The following is a 23,387-nucleotide window of genomic DNA, read 5'->3' as shown; positions in this document are numbered from 1 at the left end:
TGAACTCAATATTGAGTTCCAGAAGGCTATGGAGTTCTCAAGGGGAAAAATAAAGTGCTGTCCTTCCAGCTTGTTCTGAGCTTCACTTGAACACTGCAGCAAGCCTGAGACAGAGATGTTGGCCAGGGAACAAGGTGGTGTGTTGAAGTGGCAGGCAATTGGATGTTCAGGATCTTTTTTGCAGGCAGAATGTAGGTGTTCTGCGAAATGCACACCCAGTCTACACATCATTTCCACATTGTGAGCAATGAAGGCTGAGTGAGTGTCGTACTCATTTACCAGTAACTTTTCAGTTCCTTTCTACTAAAGACTTTTAAAATAGGATAAGTGCACTTGAATCTCAAACAAACTGGGCAAAAGTAGAGACTGCAGATGCTGGAAACCAGAGTCTAGATTAGAGTCTGGAAAAGCACTGCAGGTCAGGCAGCATCTGAGGAGCAGGAAAATTGACGTTTTGGGCAAAAACACTTTAGGGAGCATCTCTGGGACTCCCACACCAATCAACCCCACCACCCCATGGCCCAACATTTCAACTCGCCCTCCCACTCTGCCAAGGACATGCAAGTGCTGAGACTCCTCCACCGCCACTCCCTCACCACCTGGAGGAAGAACGCCTCATCTTCTGCCTCAGAACACTTCAACCCCAGGGCAACAATGTGGACATCTCCAGTTTCCTCATTTCTCCTCCCCCCACCTTACCCCAGTTCCAACCTTCCAGGTCAGCACCATCCTCATGACCTGTCCTACCTGCCAATCTTCCTTCCTATCCATCCGCTCCGCCCTCCTCTTTGACCTATCACCTATATCCCCACCTCCATCCATCAAGTGTACTCTTTGCTACCTTCTCCCGAGCCCCAACCCCCTCCCATTTATCTCTCCACCCCGGAGCCTCCCTCCCTTCATTCCTGATGAAGGGCTTTTGCCCAAAACGTCGATTCTCAAACAAACTAGCCAACACTTCTATTTTACAGCCAGACTTGAATTTGTTTGATCAGATCTCACCAGGCTACGTAAATGCCATGGATAGTCAAGCAGTTTAGCTGAACATGAAATATCTAACCCCGATGCTTTGCTCCACCTTGCCTGAATCACAACTGCCTTTTGTTGCTCATCAGCAATCAACCACACAGACAGAGAGGTTAATCATCAATATTGTCTGATATTTTCAAATCAAGGTGTGGAGAAGCAGAACATAAAGGGAAATATAAAGGAAAACATGCTGTCTGATCTAATCCTTAGAAGAGTATAAAGGCAGTAGGAGTATACTTAAGAGGGAAATCAGGAGGCCAAAAAGGGGGCATGAGATAGCTTTGGCAAATAGGGTTAAGGAAAATCCAAAGGGCTTTTATAAATATATTAAGGACAAAAGGGTAACCCAGGAGAGAATAGAGCCCCTCAAAGATCAGCAAGGCGCCCTTTGTGTGGAGCCGCAGGAGATGGGGGAGATACTAAATGAGCATTCTGCATCAGTGTTTACTGTGGAAAAGGCCATGGAAGGTGTAGGATCTGAGGAAGTAGATGGTGACATCTTGAAAAATGCCCATATGACAGAGGAGGAGGAACTGGATGTCTTGAAACACATAAAAGTGGATAAATCCCCAGGGTCTAATCAGGTGTACCCTAGAACTCTGTGGGAAGCTAGGGAAGTGATTGCTGGGCCCCTTGCTGAGATATTTGTATCATCAATAGTCACAGGTGGGGTGCCAGAAGACTGGAGGTTGGCTAACGTGGTGTCACTATTTAACAAGGTGGTAAGGACAAGCCAGGAAACTGTAGACCTCCATCAACATGGTGAGCCTGATGTTGTTGGAGGGAATCCTGAGGGACAGGATTTACATATATTTGGAAAGGCAAGGACTGTTTAAGGATAGTCAGCTTGGCTTTGTGCGTGGAAAATCATGTTTCATGAACTTGGTTGACTTTTTTGAGGAAGTAGCAAAGAGGATTGATGAGGGCAGAGCAGTGGACGTGAACTATACAGACTTCAGTAAGGTATTCGATAAGGTTCGCATGGGACACTGGTTAGCAAGGTTAGATCTCATGGAATGCAGGGAGAACTAGCCATTTGGATACAGAACTGGCTCAAAGGTAGAACACAGAGGGTGGTGGTGGAGGGTTGTTTTTCAGACTGGAGGCCTGTGACCAGTGGTGTGTCACAAGGGCCGGTGCTGGGCCCACTATTTTTTGTCATTTATATAAATGGTTTGGATGTTAACATAGGAGGTATAGTTAGTAAGTTTGCAGATGACACCAAAATTGGAAGTGTAGTGGACAGCGAAGAAGGTTACCCCAGAATCTTGATCAGATGGGCCAATGGGCTGAGGGATAGCAGATGGAGTTTAATTTAGATAAATGCGAGGTGTTGCATTTTGGAAAAGTAAATCAGAGCAGAACTTATATATTTAATGGTAAGGTCCTAGGGAGTGTTGTTGAACAAAGAGACCTTAGAGTGCAGGTTCATAGTTGCCTGAAAGTAGAGTTGCAGGTAGATAGGATCATGAAGGCAGCATTTGGTATGCTTACCTTTATTGGTCAGAGTATTGAGTACAGGAGTTGGGAGGTCATGTTGCGGCTGTACAGGACATTGGTTAGGCCACTATTGGAATATTGCGTGCAATTCTGGTCTCCTTCCTATTGGAAGGATGTTGTGAAAAAAAGACTTACAAGAATGCTGCCAGGGTTGGAGGATTTGAGTCATAGGGAAAGGATGAACAGGCTGGGGCTGTTTTCCCTGGAGGGTCAGAAGCTGAGCAATGACCTTATAGAGGATTATAACATCATGAAGGGCATGAATAGAATAAATACACAAGGCATTTTCCCTGGGGTAGGTGAGTCCAGAACTAAATGGCAAGGTTTAGGGTGAGAGGGGAAAGGTATAAAAGGGACCTAAGGGGCAACTTTTTTACATAGAGCGTGGTATGTGTATAGAATGGGCTGAAAATGTGTTGCTGGTTAAAGCACAGCAGGTTAGGCAGCATCCAAGGAACAGGAAATTCAACGTTTCGGGCCAGAGCCCTTCATCAGGAATCCTATAGAATGGATACCTATAGGATGGGCTGCCAGAGGAAGTGGTGAAGGCTGGTACAATTACAGCATTTAAAAGGTAAATGAAGGGGAAGAGTTTAGAGGGATATGGGCAAATGAGACTAGATTAGGTTGGGATATCTGGTCGGCATGGACATGTTGGACCGAAGGGTGTGTTTCCATGTTGTACATCTATATGACTCTATATGAGAAGTTTCAGAGCTGATAAAGAGAGATTGGATAGACTGAAGTTGTTTTTTTATTAAAGCAACAAGAGCCTATAATGATGAGCTGTATAAAATTTCGGTAGGGTAGACAGGAAGAAACTTTTCCCCTTGATGGAGTGATCAGTGACTGGGGGCACAGGTTTAAGGTAAGGAGCAGGAGCTTTAGAGGGAACGTGAGGAAAAATCTTTTCACCCTAAGGGTGGTGAGAATCTGGAGCTCATTGTCTATCAGGGTGGTACAGGCAGAAAGCTTCATAGCATTTAATAAGCCTTCAGATGTGCATCTGCAAGGTCAAGGCATACAAGGGCGAGAGGGACTGTTTCCATGTTAGCCCATAGCCTTGTATGGAGAAAGTCAGGACTGCAGATGCTAGAGATCAGAATCAAGAATGTGGTGCTGGAAAAGCACAGCTGGTCAGGCAACATCTGAAGAACAGGAGAGTCGATGTATCGGGCAAGAGCCCTTCATCACAAAATGACTCTTGCCTGAAACATTGATTCTCCTGCTCCTCGGGTGCTGCCTGACCAGCTGTGCTTTTCCAGCACCACATTCTTGATTCTGATCTCCAGCATCTGCAGTCCTCACTTTCTCCATACAAGGCTATGGGCTAAGTGCTGGGAAATAGGATTGGAATAGTTAGGTGACTGGAGTGAACGTGATGGTCCTGTGCTGTAGACATGTATGACTCTTTGTGATACAGTGGGCAGAACTAATAGTAAAATCATAACCTATAAATTAACTGGACAGCTAACCATTCACAATTTTCATTTGCAGTAAACAGGTTAAATCTCAATGTAGAAAAGGACAGTACTGGATATGTGGTTAAAGTTCCATTTGAGATTCTACAGTGTGTAATCTTTACTTAATGGATTTAAAGCCCATTCTCTCAGGGCTGATCACAGAGTGTGCATGGTTGAGAGGAGTAGACAGCCCTTTCCTCTCCCTTGCTACCTTATTCTGAAGTTTGTGTTCAGGATTCAATTACATAGTTATTAATACCTCACACCGATATTTAAAATGCAGATGTGAAGCCTAATTTCCCCTTTATTTCAATGCCAACATCCCTAAGTGAATTCCTGAGGCGTCCATATTAATGGGTCTTCAGTTTGGATTCATTCATTAAACACTCTGCAAGGTTTATAACGCTATAATTATTAACCAACAAGTCACTGAATTTATTTATGCAAGTATAAGCATTCCAAAGGGACTGCTGCCTCCATGATAGTCTGGTCCACTCAATCACTTCTAATACCCTTGTTACATAAAAAGTTTGACAAAATTAAAGCTTGTTGAATAAAAATAGAGCATGGTTGTGAAGATGGCCAAGTGACAGGAGGTGGAGGACAGAGATGAGTTGTTGCTTTTCAGACTAGCTTAATGTACACAGTGAAGTTTCCTCAGTAATCTGGATTGGGATCACCGCTTTTCTTGATCTGCGTTGATTATGGAGACTTGGAAGTGCAGGGCACAATTCTAAAACTTACAGAGTGCACAAAACTTGGAAGTGTTGCAAATTGTGTGGAGGTAAGTAATAAATTACAATAGTGCTCATCAGCAGCTTCTACATTTTGTACAACTTCTAGAAACAGAGCTGAATTCTGATAAAGTTCACTCTGTATTAATTCCGGGGACTTTCACGGAGGGTTTCTGTGTCTGACCCCCAGAGAAATTTCTCACATTGTTATCTGAAAGCAACCTATCAATAATGAACCATGCCTCTGTGGTACCTCTCTCATCCTAGATACACTCTCACCAGAGGAAGGAGCACTTCCCACTGTGGGATATGCTGGGATTCCCAGCACCAGTGCTATCTTTAAAGCCCAGCCTTGCATTAAGTCAAATGCTGCCAGCGAGGAGTTGACATTTACTTAGAGTGTAGCGAGAAAAGAGAGAAAAATAAATGCCGTTTGAGGCACAGAAGTGGACCAGCTGACATCCATTAGAAATGCAAGAGCACATTCATAAATTTATTGGTGTTTAAGAAACAAACTACATAGGTTACCAGTCCTCAGCCTTAACCACCTTAGAAACCTGTCTTTTTGAGGGGGCAAGGCAGAAGGGAAGCAAGAGAAGGTAAAGATGCCGTAAGCACCTTACGGGTATGGTGCCAATCAAGTGGACTGCTTTGTCCTGCATGGTGTCAGGCTTGAGTGTTGCTGGGGCCATACCCATCCAGGCAAGTGGACAGTATTCCATCATACTCCTGAATTGTGCCTTGTAGATAGTGGCCAGTTTTTAGGGAGTCGAGTGGAGAGTATTCCTAGCCTCTGACATGCTCTTGTAGCCACTATGTTTATGTTGTTAGTCCAGTTGCATTTCTGGTCAAGGTAACGTCCTGGATGCTAATGGTGGGGGATTCAGTGACAGTAACACCATTGAATATCAAGGGGCGGTCATGTCTTTTATTGGTGATGGTCATAGCCTGGCGTTTGTGTGATGCAAATATTACCTATCACTTATCAGCCCAAGCGTGGATATCATCCAGATCTTGCTACATCTTGATACTTCTGTATCTGAGGAGTCACAAATGGTGTTGAACAATATGTAATCATTTGTGAACATCCCCACTTCTGACTTTATGATGGATGAAGCAGCCAAAGATGATTGGGCCTCGGACCCAACCCTAAGGAACTCCTGTCGAGATGTCCAGAAGCTGAGAGGACTGGCTTTCACCAACTACAACCATCTTCCTATGTGCCAGGTATTATTTTAAACATTGGGAGAGCTAACCCCCTGACATTTCAGCTCCTTTGAACCAAGACTGTAATGGGGTCAGGAGCTGAGTGGCCCTGGCAGAACCCAAACTGGGTGTCACTGAGCAGGTTATTGCTGAGCAGGTAATAGCACTGTTGATAACATCTTCCACTACTTTACTGATGATCGAGATTAGGCTAATGGAGCGGGAATTGACTGGATTGGATTTGTCCTGCTTTTTTTATAGAGGATCCTGGATTTCATTAGGATGTAGGTACTTCTGCAACCTCTCCACGTCCTGGGAATCCCAACCGTTCACCCCCCAAAACACTGAATTCTTGATGGGTTATATTCTCTAGATACCAATCCAACCATAAGACCAAGACATAGGAGCAGAAAGTAGGCCATTCAGCTCATTGATTCTGCTCCACCATTCAATCCTAGCAGAGAAGTTTCTCAACCGCATTCTCCCACTTTCTCCCCATAACCCTTGATTCCTTTGAAAGTCAAGAACCTATCTATCTCAGTCTTAAATATACTCAATGACCTGGTCTCCACAACCTTCTGTGGCAATGAATTCCATAGATTCACCACTCTCTGGCTGAAGAAATTTCACTTTATCTCCATTCTAAAAGGTCTTCCCTTTACTCTAAAGTTGTGCCCTTGGTCCTAGTCTCTCCTAGCAATGGAAACACTTTCCCAACAGGCTCCAATATCTCATCCAACTGGCCATTAGAATGTGTGTCATTCTTAAATAATAGTAAGCAATCTGATCACTGAAAGCCACGTTCATGAAACCCAGTCCTGTCTGAATCTGGCATACATACACACATTGCCAATCAGATTCTAAACTACAACTGGGGGCAGGAACTCCACTCCATTCCACCCTCTCTCAAACTAACCAATTTCAATTCTGGTGATTCTAATACCACTATAACAAGGAAAATACATAACTTATCTGGTCTGAGTTGCTTAGCTGCTTATTTTGGGAAAACAAAGGAGAAAGGGCCATGTTCCCACAGTTTAAAGTGTTTTGGGAAAGTCAATCAAGTGGGTTCACATTCTATCTTAATGACTACTTAGAAAAGAGTTCAAATCTATGGAGTCTGATTGGATAAAGCATTCTTCTTCATGTCTACTAGCATCCTACATCTGAGAAAGAGAGAAAAAATATCAGATGTCGCATTTTAAAATAACAGTAGCAGGAACTGTAAGCACGTGAAACTTCTTTAATTAAACATGATGCAATTGTCAGCCTCTATCAGTGAGACAGAGCAATCTACCAAGTATTTGGTTCACTGGGGCTCAGATGTTTCAACACTTTAATGGATAACTGAGATCTCGGCTAACCCTAACCCTATGTTACTTGATTGGCTGATGATCTTCAGCATTTTGTGTTTTCATTTCAGCTCATTGCCATTTGCAATATTATTATTTTGTATGGGATGGTTGGGATTTGTTCTTAGAGGTAAGAAAGTGGAAAGGTGATTTGGTTGAGATGTTCAAATCTAGAGAAACCTGGCCAGAATGGCTGGACAGAAATTGTTCCTGGTGACAAAAGAGTCAAAAACTAAAGGAAACTGACTCAAGATGATTGACAAAAGGAATAACTATGGCATAAAGAAAAAAAAAATCATTTTGCAGCAGTTATTTCGGATCTCCCAAAAAGTACAGGATACAACCATTTTTGTCTTTTAGAGAAGAATTCGATAATTACCTGAAGAAACAAAATGTTTTTTTAAATCTGCAAGGATGTTGGGAACAGCCAGGAAATTGGGAGCAGAAGAGCTACTCTTACAGAGACAAGTCAGGCTGATTGGCTGTCTTCTCTGATGTAACCATTCTATGATTCAATTTAATCATCAACTATGTTATGATTCTCTATGTACTGCCTCACTTAACAGTGGGACATGGAATTGCACTCATTCCTACATTGTCTAAAACCATAAGACATGTCATCTTTTAACTCTTTATCACTCACCTTGACAACTTGTCTGGTTCATTTTTTTATAGCCCAGAGGACATTCAACCTGGCCATTCTGTATCTTGGGATATTCTAAGAGATAGAGAAATAATCCATCATTATGATTGTTACTATATGAGTCAATATTATCCAGAACTTTGGTGGACAGAAGTATAAATTGCCTGATTGGTGATATTGTGATCAATGGGCTATTCGTGATCTATACTTCCATCAATAAAGACTCTCAGCCAGTGCTAGAAGTGTGTAAAATTTGCCCTGCAAAATGTAGCACACAGCAAAATCTATAGAGCAGATTTAGACAATTTATTTCAGAACTGAAGTTATCTATAAGTTGCAGCAGAAGTTTGAAAGTAATTTGTCAGCATTAAAGGAACATGCAAAACTTTTGAATATTTCTTAAATTATTCTCAGAATGAAAAGTGTTAGCAAACTTACTAAAAAGACATTGATCCATAAATACAACCTTTCGTTCAGCTGCCCTTATGGATTTTGTCCACCATGAGTTTTGGGTGTCAAAGTTTGATCCTACACCTATGGTAGGATCTGGGTGCATAACGGCAACTGCTTTGCCCAGGGCCATAAGAAACGTCAGGCCGTTATGTGCACAGCCCAGACTATCATGGAAGCCAACCTGTCGCAGAAAGGCCGCCAACGTCAAAGACCCCTCCCACCTCAGTAATGCTCTCCTACAACCTCTCCCATCAGGCAGAGGATACAGAACCTTGAACAGGCATCAACAGTTTCAAGAACAGCATCTTCCCTGCTGCTATTAGACTGCTGAATGGACCTGACCAACTTCAAATAATTGTTGATCTTGCTTTGTGAATGTCCTGTGCAGCCATTATCTGGTATGCCTTGCTCTGTCTGAGCACCCTAGGATGTGCATATCCTTGTTTTATATGATCTGCCTTTACTGCTCACAAAACAAAGCTTTTCATTGTACTTAGGTACATGTGATTACAATAAATCAGTCAAAATCAAATCAAAATCAATACTGTTACTATTCCAAGTATATCTAATCTTTGTTTCTGCTTTATCTAAGAGGAAATATAGTCCTAACTTCTGCAGTTCCAATAAATTTCTTTATTTACAAAATACACAATACTCATTGAAATTGAGGGGGGGAATCTTAGAGTCATAGAGATATACAGCATGGAAACAGACCCTTTGGTCCAACTCGTCTTAGCCGACTAGAATTCCTAAACTAAAAGTCCCATTTACTACCACTTGGCCCATATCCCTCTAAACCCTTTCCATGCATATACTCACCCAGATGCCTTTTTAATGTTGCAATTGTACCAGTCTACACCACTTCCTTTAGCAGCTCATTCCATACATATGCCACACTCTATGTGAAAAAGTTGCCCCTTAGGTGTCTTTTAAATCCTTCCCCTCTCACCTTAAATGTATGCTCTCTAGTTCTGGATTTCCCCACCTCAGGGAAAAGACCTTATCTTTTTATCGCATCTATGCCCCTCATGATTTTATAAACCACTGTGAGGTCACCCCTTAGCCTCCGACACTCCAGGGAAAACAGCCCCAACCTATTCAACCTCTCCTAAAATTATGAAGGGACTAGATAAGGGAAGTTGTTTCTGCTGGTGGGTGAAACTAAAACTAGGGGGCATAGCCTCAAAATAAAGGGGAGCAGATTTATGAGTGACTACATCTTCACCCAAAGGGTTGTGAATCTGTGGAATTTACCCAGAAACAGTGTTTTGATTGGCTTTTCCATTATAACTGTTTTGGGTTCAGCATAGTAACAAACACCTGATTAGCTCCTGAGTGACGTTTGCGCGTGTCTGTGTCCTGCAAAGAGGAAGCATCTCAATCTCTTTTGATCCTTTCTATATCGAGAAGTAACAGAAAATCTTCTGGTAGCTATTCTCACTTATTCAATAATCTACTCTCCAAATTTCCATGTTGGACGGGAAAACCATAAATTCAACATCAAAAGGTTGGAAAGGGCAGATTGCTCAGTTAGTAAATGGAGTAAATGTGCATCCCCAACTTCGGATCTTTAGCAAAAAGAAAATCAGAAGAATGAGAAACAAACCCAAAAGAAAAAAAAAACTCATTGACATCTGTGATCTGGACTGGGGCCAGAACTGTGCCATGCTGACTTCTTTTCCCATTCTCACCCGTAATACTCTGGTCTTGTCTTGTCTTTTTGTGTGTCTGTCTGTGTATGGGAATTTTTTAAATGGGTACAGTTTGAACTCGTAATTCATCTTTCTTTCTTTGTCTTTAGATTAAAAATGATTAGATTACAAATAGTGAGGCACTCCTGCCTTCAGCTCTTCCCTTCCTACTTCCAGTACAGCAATGGTGTTCCCCTTGTTCTCACTGACTACTCCATCTTTCTTCTCATTAAAAGGATCATGTTCTGCCATTTCTATCTCCTTCAGCCGGATGCCACCACCAGGAGGCAGCTCGAGGAGATTTCATAGAATTGGCCAAAATTAAGAGCGGGCTGGATGGACCCATAGGGAGAAGTTGATCCACTCAGAGCCATAGGTCCAACTCGTCCATGCCAATCAGATTTCCCAAACTAAACTGCGTTTGGCCCATATCCCTCTAAATGTTTCCTATTCATGTGAAAAAGTGAATGAGAGGGTATAGATTTAAAGTGAAGTGTAAACAAAGCAAGGGTGATGTGAGAAAAAGCTTTTCCACACAGTGAGTAGTTAGGGAGCAGAATGTACTGTCTGGGAATGTGGTGAACGCAGGTTCAAAAGGACCATTGGATGATTATTTGGATGGAAGTGGTATGCAGGGATGTGGGGGAAAGGCAGGAGATTGTCACTAATGAAGGGACAAAGGGCTGAATGGCCTCTTTCTGCACGATAGCAGCTTTGTGATTCACTATTGTAACAGTTCTGGTATGTTTTCACGACGAGGATTGTGGCAGCCTTGGAGACAGGCTGAGCAGAATGCCCAGTGGCTTCTGGATACAAGCTGAGATCCAATTGTGATGTCAAGGCCCGTCCAGCTCAAACCGAGGGGAGTGAGCCTCCACCTGGGCAGAGACTCTCAATAGGACACAGCCCAAGAGGCCAAAAGACACCAGAGGGTGACTGGCCAAGTCTTCCATGCCAACATGGCCAACTGCCGACCCAGCTGAGGAACCTAGGTCTTCACCAGACAGAGGGACAGAGAGGAAGAAGAAAACATACTATGCACACTGACATAGCTACATCACTGGAAATAAGGACAATTTTGTCAATGGATTCACACATACTGTGACAATATTTGCTGCAACATTGCTCTGGTTAAGTCAGATTCATGTGAGATGAGCAGCTCATTCTAACATCACAAAGATATAAGCTGTTGCATTTGTTAAGCATTGCTCATCTTTCATTAGCAGCCGAGACTTTGACTGCACCATAACCTCATATGTCATGTATCATGGAGGCTTTAACTTTGACCATTGCAGCCAAGGCTTTGCATGTCAAGGTGGAGATCCTGAGGCTAAAAGCAATGCGTCAGGGCCTGGCTTTAACAAATCCTTCGACCCTCACCTTATGGCGAGAATCAAGGAGTGAATGTTGGGACGCCTGTGAAAATGGCCGCGTGACAAAGTATGAGTCAAATCCACCATATCATTAAAATAAATAGTGAAAGGTGAATGCCTTAACTCCTTGTATATATAAAAAACACAGTTCCTGGAATATACAAACTATTCTGCGTATTGTGATCTAAATATCAGCCACCTCAAATCCCTTTGCTCCTCCAGATTGTGTAATCTCATGTCTCATTTAGAATATTTATATTTCTTCAATCCAAAGTAGATGACTCACATGTCCCCAATTTATCTTTACCCTGTCATGACTTGGTCTGTGGAAACCTGTGTTCCTTTGTATTTCTGTGATCCCATCCACTCACCTTAGTGCCATTTTTAAAAGTGCATGTTCAACTCTAGCCTCCTCCACAGTAGTTCGAAACCATGGAAAGATTACTGTGCAGAAAGAGGCCATTCAGCCCCTTGTGGCCAAGAAAGGAAGGCTAGCTGCCCATTCTAATAGGACTTTCCAGTACTTGCTGCTTTGGCTTAAAATGCTTCAGGTGTAGGTTCCTTGTAAATAGGTTGAGTGCTTCTGTACAAATCACCAAAAAGGAGCACACATTCCAGAAACCATCACCTTCTAAGTGAAAAAGCTTTTCCTCAACTCCCCTCTACTCCTGTTACCAATCACCTCAAATCTGTGCCCCTCAGAAATCAACACTTTGTTATTGAAAACAGATCTGTCCTGCCTACTCTATCTTAATTCTTTTGCACTTCTTGACCTCCACTGTTTTAAGGATTAAAAACTCTAACATGTCCAAACACTCCTCATGGTTGCAATTTCCAACCCCTGCCATCATCCTCCTAAGTTTCCTCTGTGTTTTGTTTGGAGCGAACATGTCCTTTCTGTAAAGTGGAGACTCAGACTTCTAATTTGTTGCATTTTATACAGTTCCATTTTCTTAAAAAAATGCTTTTGTATTATAATCCAATGAAGGAAAGTGTTTCAAAGATTTTTTTTTACCACCTTATCTAGCAGCCCTGCTACCTTCAAGGACTGGTGGACATGTGCTCCAAGATCTCTTAGTTCCTTAGTATCCTTCTGTTTATTATGTTTCCCTACTTTTATTTGCCCACCCAAATGACTTCTCGGGATTGAATTCCATTTGACATTTTACTTCCCACTCAACCAAGCCATCGATATTATTCTGGAGTTGATAACTATTCAACTATTCACAATTAATTTTAAATGACTGTATTTTGTAGTGACTGTAACTTTCTCAATAGTGTCTCGCACATTGGAATCTAAATAGTAAATATACACAGCAAACAGCAAGGGAACCACACAAAGTCTTGTGGAAGACCACAGAAACCACATTCCATTTGCAAGAACATTCATGAACTATTACCTTTTGCTTCCTATCGGTGGTCTAAATTTGGATTCAATGCACTATACTCCCTAGTATCACGTGTGCTTTTACTTTTCTGACCAATTTCCAGTGTAGAACCTTGTCAAAGGCCTTCCTAAAATCCATACAGTCAACATGCACTGTACTACCTCATCAAACTTCCCTGTTAGTTCTTCAAAAAGTTAATTTGGGTTATGAATACATGACCTTCTCCTTACAAACCAATACTGTGTATTTGGGTTAAGCCATGTCTTTCTCCATGACAATGTATCCTGACTCTCAGAGTTGTATCAAATAATTTTCCCAACAAAGTAAGACTGCCTGGGTATAATTATTTGACAGACCCCTTACACCCTTTTCAACCACAGGTACAATTTTCACAGACATCTGGCACCTCGTCTGTCACTAGTGAGGACTGAATAATGTTACTCAGAACGTCCATCATGGCTGCCATGACATGTTTTAGATACAATCTATCTAGCCCTGTTGTTTCTCAAATTATTCATTAAAGAGATGTGGGTGCCACTGGCAAAGCCAGTATTTATTGTCTATCCATAGTTGCCCTTGAGAAGATGGTAGTGAGCTGTCTTCTTGAATTGCTGCCATGCACTTGGTATAGGTGCCCCAAAATGTAGTTAAGGGAGGGAGTTCCAGAATTTTGACCTAGCAACACTGGAGGGATGGCGATATGTCTCCAAGTCTGGACAGTGAGTGGCTTTGATTGGAAGTTGCAGATGACAGAACTTCCATTTATCTGCTGCCATTATCTTTCTAGTATTAGGGATCAAGAGTTTGGAAAGTGCTGTCTGAGAAAAATGAGTGGTTTTGTGCAGTGCATCTTGTAGATGTTATATACTGCAGTGATTGAATGTTGTTGGCAGAAGGAATTATATTTGTAGATGCTGCTGCAATGAAGCAGGCTGTGTTATCCTGGATGACATCAAACTTCTTGAGTGTTGGCATAACTGCACCCATCAGGCAAGTGGGGAGTATTCCATCACACTCATGACTTGTACCTTGTAGATAGTGGACAGAACTTCTGACCAGCTCTTGTGGCCATAGTATTTATAGGGTTAGTCCAGTTCAGTTTCAGGTCAACAGTTACCCAAAGGTGTTGATTCAGCAGTGATAATACCATGGTACGTCAATGGGGTGTGGTTATATTCTCTGCTGCTGGAGAAGTTCATTGCCAGGCATTTATGCAGCATGAATATTTATCTACCTTCAAGAATGTCAGCACCTCCATTACTGTCTTGCCTTTGATACTTATTACATTGAATATTACATTGAATATTACACACTCCTCCTCTTTCCTGAGAATGTCTGTATCATCCTTCTACTTTCTGTAGGCAAAATACTCATGAAGAAGCCTAGCCACATTTTCTGCATTCATACATACCCTGCATATCTCTTACCCTCACCTTAGTTACCATCTTGCTCAACATGTCATGATAAAACATCTTTGTGTTTTCCTTGATTTTGCCTTTTTTCATATTCTTTGCTTTCCAATTTCACTTTCAGTTCACCCCTGTACTCTCTGTACATCTTTCGGTTTTCTACATTTTTACGTTTTTGTGACTGTCACAATTTTTTTTTGCATAATCTTACCCTGGATACTACTGGATATAGGTTGTGCTGCTATAATGCATGTTTCATTAATGCAAATTTGCGATAACACAACTGATGAATTGAGGACACGGTTTCAAAAGTGTGAACTTTTAAAGCAGGTGTTGGTTATAACATGATTCCGGCGCCATTAGTTTAAATGGTGCTGCTATTACACGATTTTCTTATAACAGGATTGCACGAGAACAGAATTACTGCGTTATAGCAGAACTGCCATGCACTAGGAGGCTCTAGATTTAGCAACAGCTTTCTTCTGTTTTATGAGGACAAGTCTACATTATAGCTGCAGAATCTCATTTTGATCATTGGATTATAATGGTAAAAAGCCATGGTACAGATACAGTACATTATGGAAACCTGGGAAGCACTGCTTCTCAAATCTGCCAACTGAGGTAAATAATAAGTGATAACCCAAAGAGGTGTCTCTGTCCTTTAGTAAGACGCAATTGATTACATGAGGATTCCAATTTGCAAGTGTGGAACAAAGCTAGGGGTCAGGCCTGTATTAAACAAAGATCCAGAAACCTCAGACATCAGGAAGCAATAACATTGTGGTCGTAAATATATAAGATTAGCATAATTCAGGAATCAGCTTGTTCAAACTCATTTACTTGAGTATGCAGGTTAATCTGGCTACTACTGCCACATGGATTGAATCAGAAGCTGTTCAATCATTCTACCCTCTCGTCAACTGAACTACACATACCTTTAACATATTCCCTGCCCACAACCACATAACTAATTGCATCTCATGTCCTAAAATTACCTACAATCACATGTTTTCTCATTTTCACCAATGAATTCCAATAACCATTCAGATAATGAGGCATGGCCAAAAGTCAATCAAGGGATGAATATAGACAGTATATTGGCTGTGAAGAAGTACTTTCCTGATGAAGGGCTTATGCCCGAAACGTCGAATTTCCTGTTCCTTGGATACTGCCTGACCTGCTGCGCTTTTCCAGCAACATATTTTCAGCTGTGAAGAAGTACTACCCACTAACACAAGGTGTCAGATGCATATTGCTACAGTGGATTAGATGTCCTAATACATAGAGATGTTTTCTACAAGAATTACACTGCAGTAAGGGCGGTGAACAACCTACACAAATAGGTGGTGCCACACACAAATTGAAGTATATTTCATATATTGGCAACATTCTATATGTTCCTATATATTAGGAATAAGAGTAGGCCACTCAGTCCACTGAACCTGCTCATGGACTGATCATCGAACTTTCTATCATAGTTCTGTACCATCTCTATATCCTGTAATGTCAACAGACTTCAGAAATCCATCGTTTTTTGCCTTGAGCATGCTTAATGAGTAAGCTTGAACAGCCTTCTGCAGTAGAGAACTCCAAAGCTTCACCACCACCAACAGAAGACAATTCTCTTCATCCCAGCCTGAAATAGCCTCCCTCTTACAGGCAGACCATGCCCCGGTTTTAAATGCACCAGCCAGGGAAACATCTTATCCACTCTGTCAAGTCCTGGAAACATTGTGAGAGATAAAACTCCAGAGAATACCTGCCCAGTTTCCTAGGTATCTCCTAAAAAACATCTCCCTCCATTGCTGGTGAATCCTAATTGTACTCCATCTGTGAGAGTACTTAATCCTATTCCGTCTCACACTGTGACCTAATTTCAAGGATTGAAAATTGTTAGGACCCCTCAAGTCAGCACTGTAAGACCTCTTCTGTTCTATTATTAATTTACAGAATGAAAGCACCACTGGCTAGGCCAGCATTTATTACCCATCCCTAATTATGTGGTGGCAATGACCTAGTGGTATTATCGCTACACTTAATCCAGAGACCCTGGTAATTATTCCTAAAACATGGATTTGAATTTTGCTGTGATAGATGGTGGAATTTGAATTAAATAAATATCTGAAATTAGAAGTCTAACAATGACCATGAAACCACTGTTGATTGCCAGAAAAAGATGTAAGACATAACACCATTAGACATAGGAGCAGGAATTACAGCATTCAGCCCATCAAGTCTGTTTTGCCATTCATTCATGGCTAACAGATTTATCAATCCCATTTTTCCATTTTCTCCCTGTAAACTTAGATCCCCTTGGCAATCAAAAACTTTTCTATCTCTGTTTTAAATAGACACAATGACCTGGCCTCCACAATTTTCTGTGGCAATGAATTCTACAGATTCACCACTCTCTGGCTAAAGGGATTTCTCCTTATCTCCAACTTAAAAGGTATTCCCTTTATTCGGGTCCTAGTCTCGCTTGCCAATGAAAACATCTTCCCAATGTCCACTCTTTCCAGGCCGTTCAGTATTCTGTAAGTTTCAATCAGATCAGCCCCTCATCCATTGAATATACTCTCAGAGTCCTCAAATGTTGCTCGTGTGTTAAGCCTTTCATTCCTACGATCATTCTTATGAACCGCCTCTGGACTTGCTCCAGGACCAATACCTCCTTCCTGAGGTATGAACCCCAAAAACAAATCTGGTTCATAGCACTTTTATTACCCATTTTCTTACTTAGATAGCAGTTAGGAGTCAACCACATGATTGTGAATCTGGAGTCACATGTAGGCCAGACCAGGTAAGGAAGGCAGTTTCCCTTTCTTAAGGACACTCATGACCCAAACGGGTTTTTTCCATCAAGGGACAATATATTTGTGGTCATCATTAGAATCTTAACTCCAGACTTTTATTGAACTCAAATTCCACCATCTGCAGTGGTGGGATTTGAACTGGGGCTGCCAGAACATTACCTGGCTCTCTGGATTAACAGTCCAGCGATAATATCACCATGCCATCGCCTCTCCTCCCAGAACAATAGGGGAGGGTTCGGGCAGAAGACTGGCTGCTGTAATTCATTCGGAGCTTCACATCAGCCATTACTATCTGAGAACTCATGACCCTAGAGTTGCAGCTCACAACCACACTTGGGGTCCTGCCCCCATTTTTGGGAACAAAGCCAGAAATTGCCTGAAAATCTCATCAGGTCTGGCAGCATCTGTGAAGAGAAAGCAGAGGTAATGTTTCTGGTCCAATCACCCTTCTTCAGAACTACTGGACATTTGGGAGGTCCTCTTATCAGAATCATCGGAATAGTTGCAGTGGAGGAACTGAGAGAATTTACAGCCACAGAAGGCCATGGAGGCCAGATCATTGAGTATACTTAAGACTGAGATAGATAAGTTCTTGAGTATCAATGGGATCAAGAGATATGGAGAGAAAACGGTACAATGGGGTTGGGAAACGTATTAGAGATGATTGAAGGTGGAGCAGATTTGATGTGCTGAATGGCCTAATTTCTGCTCCTATGTCTTATATTTCAATGAAATAGAATCTTTCCCAGAAGCAGGGTGTGAGGATGTATAGTCGAAGTAACTGTGGGAGTCAGTTGGTATGTGATGGATATTGTGGTCAGCCTAGCCCCAGAAATGGAAATAGAGATGTTAGGAAAGGGAGGGGAGGAGTCAGATATGGACCAGGTGTAAGGAAGAGCAAGGTGGAAATTGGAAATTGATGAATTTTTCCAATTCTGGATGAGAGAGGGAAGCAGCACTGATGATGTCATCTATATACCAGAGAAAGAGTTGCAGCGTAGGACTAGAACAAGGAAAGCCCCATGTACCCCAGAAAGGGACAGACAAAACTTGGGCCCATGCCTGTATCTATGGCCACACTTTTGATCTGAAGAAAGTGGGTGGAGTCAAAAATGAACCTACCCAGGGTGAGGAGCAGCTCAGCCAGATAGAGGAGGCTGGTGGTGGATGGGGACAATTCAAGCCTTTTTTTCCAGGAATAAGTGGAGAGCCCTGAGACCATCCTGATGGAGCATGGACGTGTAAAAGGATTGCATGTTCATGGTAAAGACAGGCAGCTAGAACCTGCAAACTAGAAATTCTGAAACTGATGTATAGCGGGAGAGGGATTGTGGATATCAGTGGGAAGGCACTGTACAAGGGAGGGGGGAATAAAATCGAGTCAAGTTAGAAAGAGAAGATTTCTGTGGGGCAGTACAGGCAGAAACAATGGGTCTGCTTGGGGATTCCTGTTTTTGAATTTTGTAAAGGAGATAGAAGGAGGCTATATGGGGTTGGGGGTCTGTGAATTTGGAGGAAGTGGCGGTGGGACCGCCAGTTTAAATGAGATTAGTTATTAGGACACAAGACTTGGCGTTCCATGTTGGGGTAGTGATCCAGGGGAAGATAGGAGGAGGAGGTGGTACCTGAGAGCTGGTACTCAACCTCCATAATGCAGAGGTTGGTACGCCAGACAACAGCACCATTTTGGGAAGCTCTGCTCTCCGGCAGGGTCCTTAGATAAAGAGACCAAAGCTGTGTATAACACAGAATCACACAACTGTTACAGCACAGGAAAAGGCCAATCAATCCATCATGTCTGCTTTTGTTCCATTACTTAGTGCCAGTATCCTATCTTTCCCTATATCCTACCTTTTCCCCATAGGGGGCAACACGTGCAATCATCTTTTAGCACACTTCATGAGAACCATAACTCACTGGATGTGACATTTCCTTTCTCCTAATGTTGATAAATCTACAGGATTTGAATGCGCATTATTTCCACAAAAAAGAAGTCCCAGATTTTTGAATTCTTCCTCCAAATCCTCTGGACTTGCTACTCCATCTCCATCCAAATCTTCATTCATTGCTCCCTTGACCACCTCATGTGAACCTGCCTCCACCATATTGCCAGGCAATGCATTCCATACTCACTGGATGAATTTGTTTTTTCTCTCTCATCAGATTACGTCACTATAAACTCTAAGGTGTTGCCTGTCTAAGGCTGTATGCAATTGGAGCAAGGTGCATTTGAAACTCATTTCTGCACTCACTGAGGCTGACTCAGCATATCATATTAGTAAGAAAGCATGGGTACCATACAGATAAACTGAATGTTAAAGCCAGCCTTTTAACATATCTAACACCGAATTTAATTACAAACAGGGTTGATAGCTGAATGGCTAATTATGCATATTCATAATTATGTCCGAGAAAATCTGGAATATTTTTCATTCCAAACTGGCTGACAGCCCCATGCAGAAACAGATACAATGACTCTAATCAATCTTACAAATAAAGTAAGTCTCATTCGCTGATAGGGGAAAACAAACTTTACTTCCCCACTTACCAAAATACTGTTTGATACTCTCCTGGATCTATCATATTGATCTGTACCTCTGCTGTCCTCCATACCCTTGTAAGGCTGTTTCAGAGGACGGAGATCCCAACCTATATGAATATGCAGAAAATGGATTTACTATCAATCTCCTCTGATAGGTGGAGAACAGAGGTACAGAACATTATCACAGAGTTTTCTATTTTAAGTAGAATACATTTTATAAAAAGTAAAATTGCAGAACTCAACTGCAAAGAGTTGCCAGTCTGGTCTATTGTGCATGTAGGTTTGCTCGCTGAATGGAGGTTCATTTTCAGACATTCGTCATCCTACTGGGTAACTGTTTCAGTGAGCCTCAGGTGAAGCAGTGTACATGATTCCTGCTTTGTATTTATATGCTTAGGTTTCTTTGGTTGGTGATGTCATTTCCTATTCTTTTTCTCAGGGGGTGGTAGATGGGGTCTATCATCAAACACATTGAATTAGACCCCATCTACCATTCCCGAGAAAAATAATAGGAAATGACATTATCACAGGAAATGACATCACCAACCCCAGGAAACCCGAACATATAAACAGAAAGCAGGAATCATCAGCAGTGCTTCACCCTGAGGCCCACTGAAGATGTTACCTAGTAGGATGACAAAACATCTGGATATGAACCTTCCAGCTCAGTGAGCAAACCTACATCCAGAACCTCAACCTGAGCTACAAATGTTCTCAAAACTCGCTGGTCTATTGTTTTAACCTCTGAAATGTCACCATAAAACAGCTTACTGTACTCATTTGGCTGATACATGACAGCCAGCAATTGATTAAAAGACTCAGATAGCAAAGGCAACATTTTGGTTACATAGATATCCAGAAAGCTTTCAGTTAAAGCCCATTAATCCAAGTATCTTCCTACATCCATCTAACCTGTGCTTTTGTTTGCAAGTTCTTGTTTTTTGCTGAGGCCATGAAACGCAAAAAGATAAATTGTTCTTTCTAGAAATGAAATGCAGAATAAGCAGATCCAAATCAACAGGACAAGTCTTCTAAAAGATACATATACAAAAGCGAAACTGCAAGGAAGAGTTATATATTAAGGCAAGCTGACGCATGCTGTAGTAAAAAATGAGGTCTGCAGATGCTGGAGATCACAGCTGAAAATATGTTGCTGGTCAAAGCACAGCAGGCCAGGCAGCATCTCAGGAATAGGGAATTCGACATTTCGAGCATAAGAAGGGCTTATGCTCGAAACGTCGAATTCCCTATTCCTGAGATGCTGCCTGGCCTGCTGTGCTTTGACCAGCAACACATTTCAAGCTGACACATGCTATCAAAGATTACTTTCAAACTAAAGGTGCAATTAACTGTATAGTTGAAAAGTTAAATATTGTGAAGTACATTTACAACAAAGTAAAACACTTTGCGAGTTACTTCTATGCATAAAAATTTCTATGACACTGTGAATATGTTTGAACTATCCAGGAGGGGGCAGTGCGTGCAATTCATCTTTTAGAACACTTCATGAGAACCATAACCCACTGGATGTGACATTTCCTTCCTCCTGGTGTTGATAAATCGACAGGATTTGAGTGCTCATTATTTCCACAAAAAAGAAGTCCCACATTTTGGAATTCTTTCTCTAAATCTTCGGGACTCCCTACCTTCCTCAATTCCTTCAATGCTTGCCTAAAAATGCCCCTTTTTGTGACCAACTTTCATTTACCTTGTCTCCATCGTTCTGAAGCACTTTGTAATGGTTTTCTGCATTTAAGACGCTATGCAAATGCAAGCTTCCTGTATTGTAGGAAAGCAAGAGATAGCTATGAATGACTCAAGATTTAACTTCTTACTTGAAGCTGAAATGTGGAATCTAGGGATTTTGTGAAAACAAGGGAAAGAGTAGCATGAGAAATACACAGGCTTGGACCAAGATTTCCATCTGCTTGTCGAAGTGTTGTTCCCACTAGGTGAGTATTGAGGGTCACAGCTCCACTTCATTTAACTCTCTCTTCTGATTGGTTGCAACAAACCTCTTTAACCAGATGAACAATGAAGGAGAGCCAGTTCCAAGGTTCACTTGTGCGAAAAAAAAACTTTTATTACCCCAAAACAGTAATAAAATGTGACAACAAACACATACATAATGAGCATTTTCATTCATTCATGAGCCGTAGGCATCATTGGTGAGGATAGCATCTATTGTCTATTCCTAGTTGCCATTGAGAAGGTGATGGTGAGCTGCAGCCCATGTGCTGTAGGTTGGCCTGCAATGCCCTTAGGGAGGGAATTCCAGAATTTTGACCCAGTGATGATATATTTCCAAGTCGGAATGTTGTGTGGCATGAAATGGAATTTGCAGGTGATGATGTTACCATGTATCTTTTGCCTTTACCCTACTAGATAGCAGTAGATGTGGTTTTGGATGGCACTGCATAAGAAATTTTGGTAAATTTCTGCAATGCATCTTGTAGATATTGTTGAGACTGAGCATTGCTGGAGGAGTCAGTGTATGCTTGTGGGTACATTGCCAGTCAAGCTTGTTGGAATGGCACACATCCAGACAAGCGGACAGTATTCCATCATACTCCTGAGTTGTGACTTGTAGCTGATGATCAAGTTTCAGGGGGTCAGGAAGTGAGTTATTCACTGCATGATTCCTTGCCTCTGAAGAGTCAATGTAGCCATTTATTTGAGTGGCCAGTCCAGTTCAGTTTATGATCAATGGTAACACTCAGGATGACAAAAATAGAAGCTTTAGTAAAGGTGATTCCAATGAACGGCAAGGTGTGATTCTTCCTTATTGGAGATAGTTATTGTCCAGCACAAATGTTAGTCTCCAATTGCCATCTCAAGCCTGGATATTGTTTTGTTCTGGATGCATTTGAACATGGACTGCTTCAATTTCCGAAGATTCACAAATGGTGTGAACATTGCATAATCATCAGCTAACATCCTCACATGTGATCTTATGATGGAGGGAAGGTCATTGAGGAAGATGGTTGGGCCAAGGACATTACTCTGAGGAACTCCTGCAGAGATGTCCTGGAGCTGAGATGACTGACCTCCAACAGCCACGACCATCTTCCTATGTGTCAGGTATGATGCCAACTGGCAGAGAGCTTTCACCTGATTACCATCGATTCCAGTTTTCTAAGAGCTCCTTGATGCCTTGGTCAAATAGAGCAGTCAACTCTCACTTCACCTTAGAATTCAGCATTTTTCTTCATGTTTGAAGGCTGTAATGAGTTGAGTGGCCTTGGCAGACCCTAAACTGGGTGTCACTGAGCAGATTAATGCTGCTTAGTAACACTATTGATGATACCTTCCATCACTTTACTGATGATCAAGAGTAAACTGATGGGGCAGTTATTGGCTGTGTTGTATTTCTCCTGCTCTATGAGTACAGGACATAGCTGGGCAATTTTCCACATTGTTGGGAAGATGCTAATATTGTAACTCTAATAAAAAAGCTTGGCTTGGGGAGTGGCAAGTTTTGGAGCACAAGTCTTCAGTACTATTGCCAGAATGTTGTCAGGGCCCACAGCCTTTGCAGTATCCAGTGCCTTGTTGATATTGAGTGGAGTGAATCGAATTGGCTGAAGACTGGTAACTGTAATGTTGGGGACCACTGGAGGAGGTCGCAATGGATCATCTGCTGAAGATTCTTGCTAATGCTTCAGCCTTGTCTTTTTTACTGGTGTGCTGAACTCCTTCATCACTGAAGATGGGAATGTTTGTGAACCCTCCACTTCAATGAGTTGTTTAACTGTCCATCTCCATTTAGAACCAGATCTGGCAGGAGTGCA

General features: G+C 41.9%; 1 protein-coding gene across 1 annotated transcript in view; it reads right to left on the bottom strand.

Moving 5' to 3' along the window:
- Positions 1-23,387, bottom strand: part of LOC132818217 (latent-transforming growth factor beta-binding protein 2-like) — a 437,178-nt gene that overhangs the window by 209,288 nt on the left and 204,503 nt on the right. Inside the window, exon 9 of the mRNA XM_060828998.1 lies at positions 7,928-8,002. Coding sequence (XP_060684981.1) covers positions 7,928-8,002 — 75 coding nt within the window. The remainder of the gene's footprint in view (positions 1-7,927; positions 8,003-23,387) is intronic.

Source organism: Hemiscyllium ocellatum, chromosome 8 (genome assembly GCF_020745735.1).
Source record: "Hemiscyllium ocellatum isolate sHemOce1 chromosome 8, sHemOce1.pat.X.cur, whole genome shotgun sequence".
Taxonomy (NCBI): Eukaryota; Metazoa; Chordata; class Chondrichthyes; order Orectolobiformes; family Hemiscylliidae; genus Hemiscyllium; species Hemiscyllium ocellatum.
Note: the sequence above shows the minus strand (reverse complement) of the source record. Positions and strands in the feature narration are given on the sequence as shown.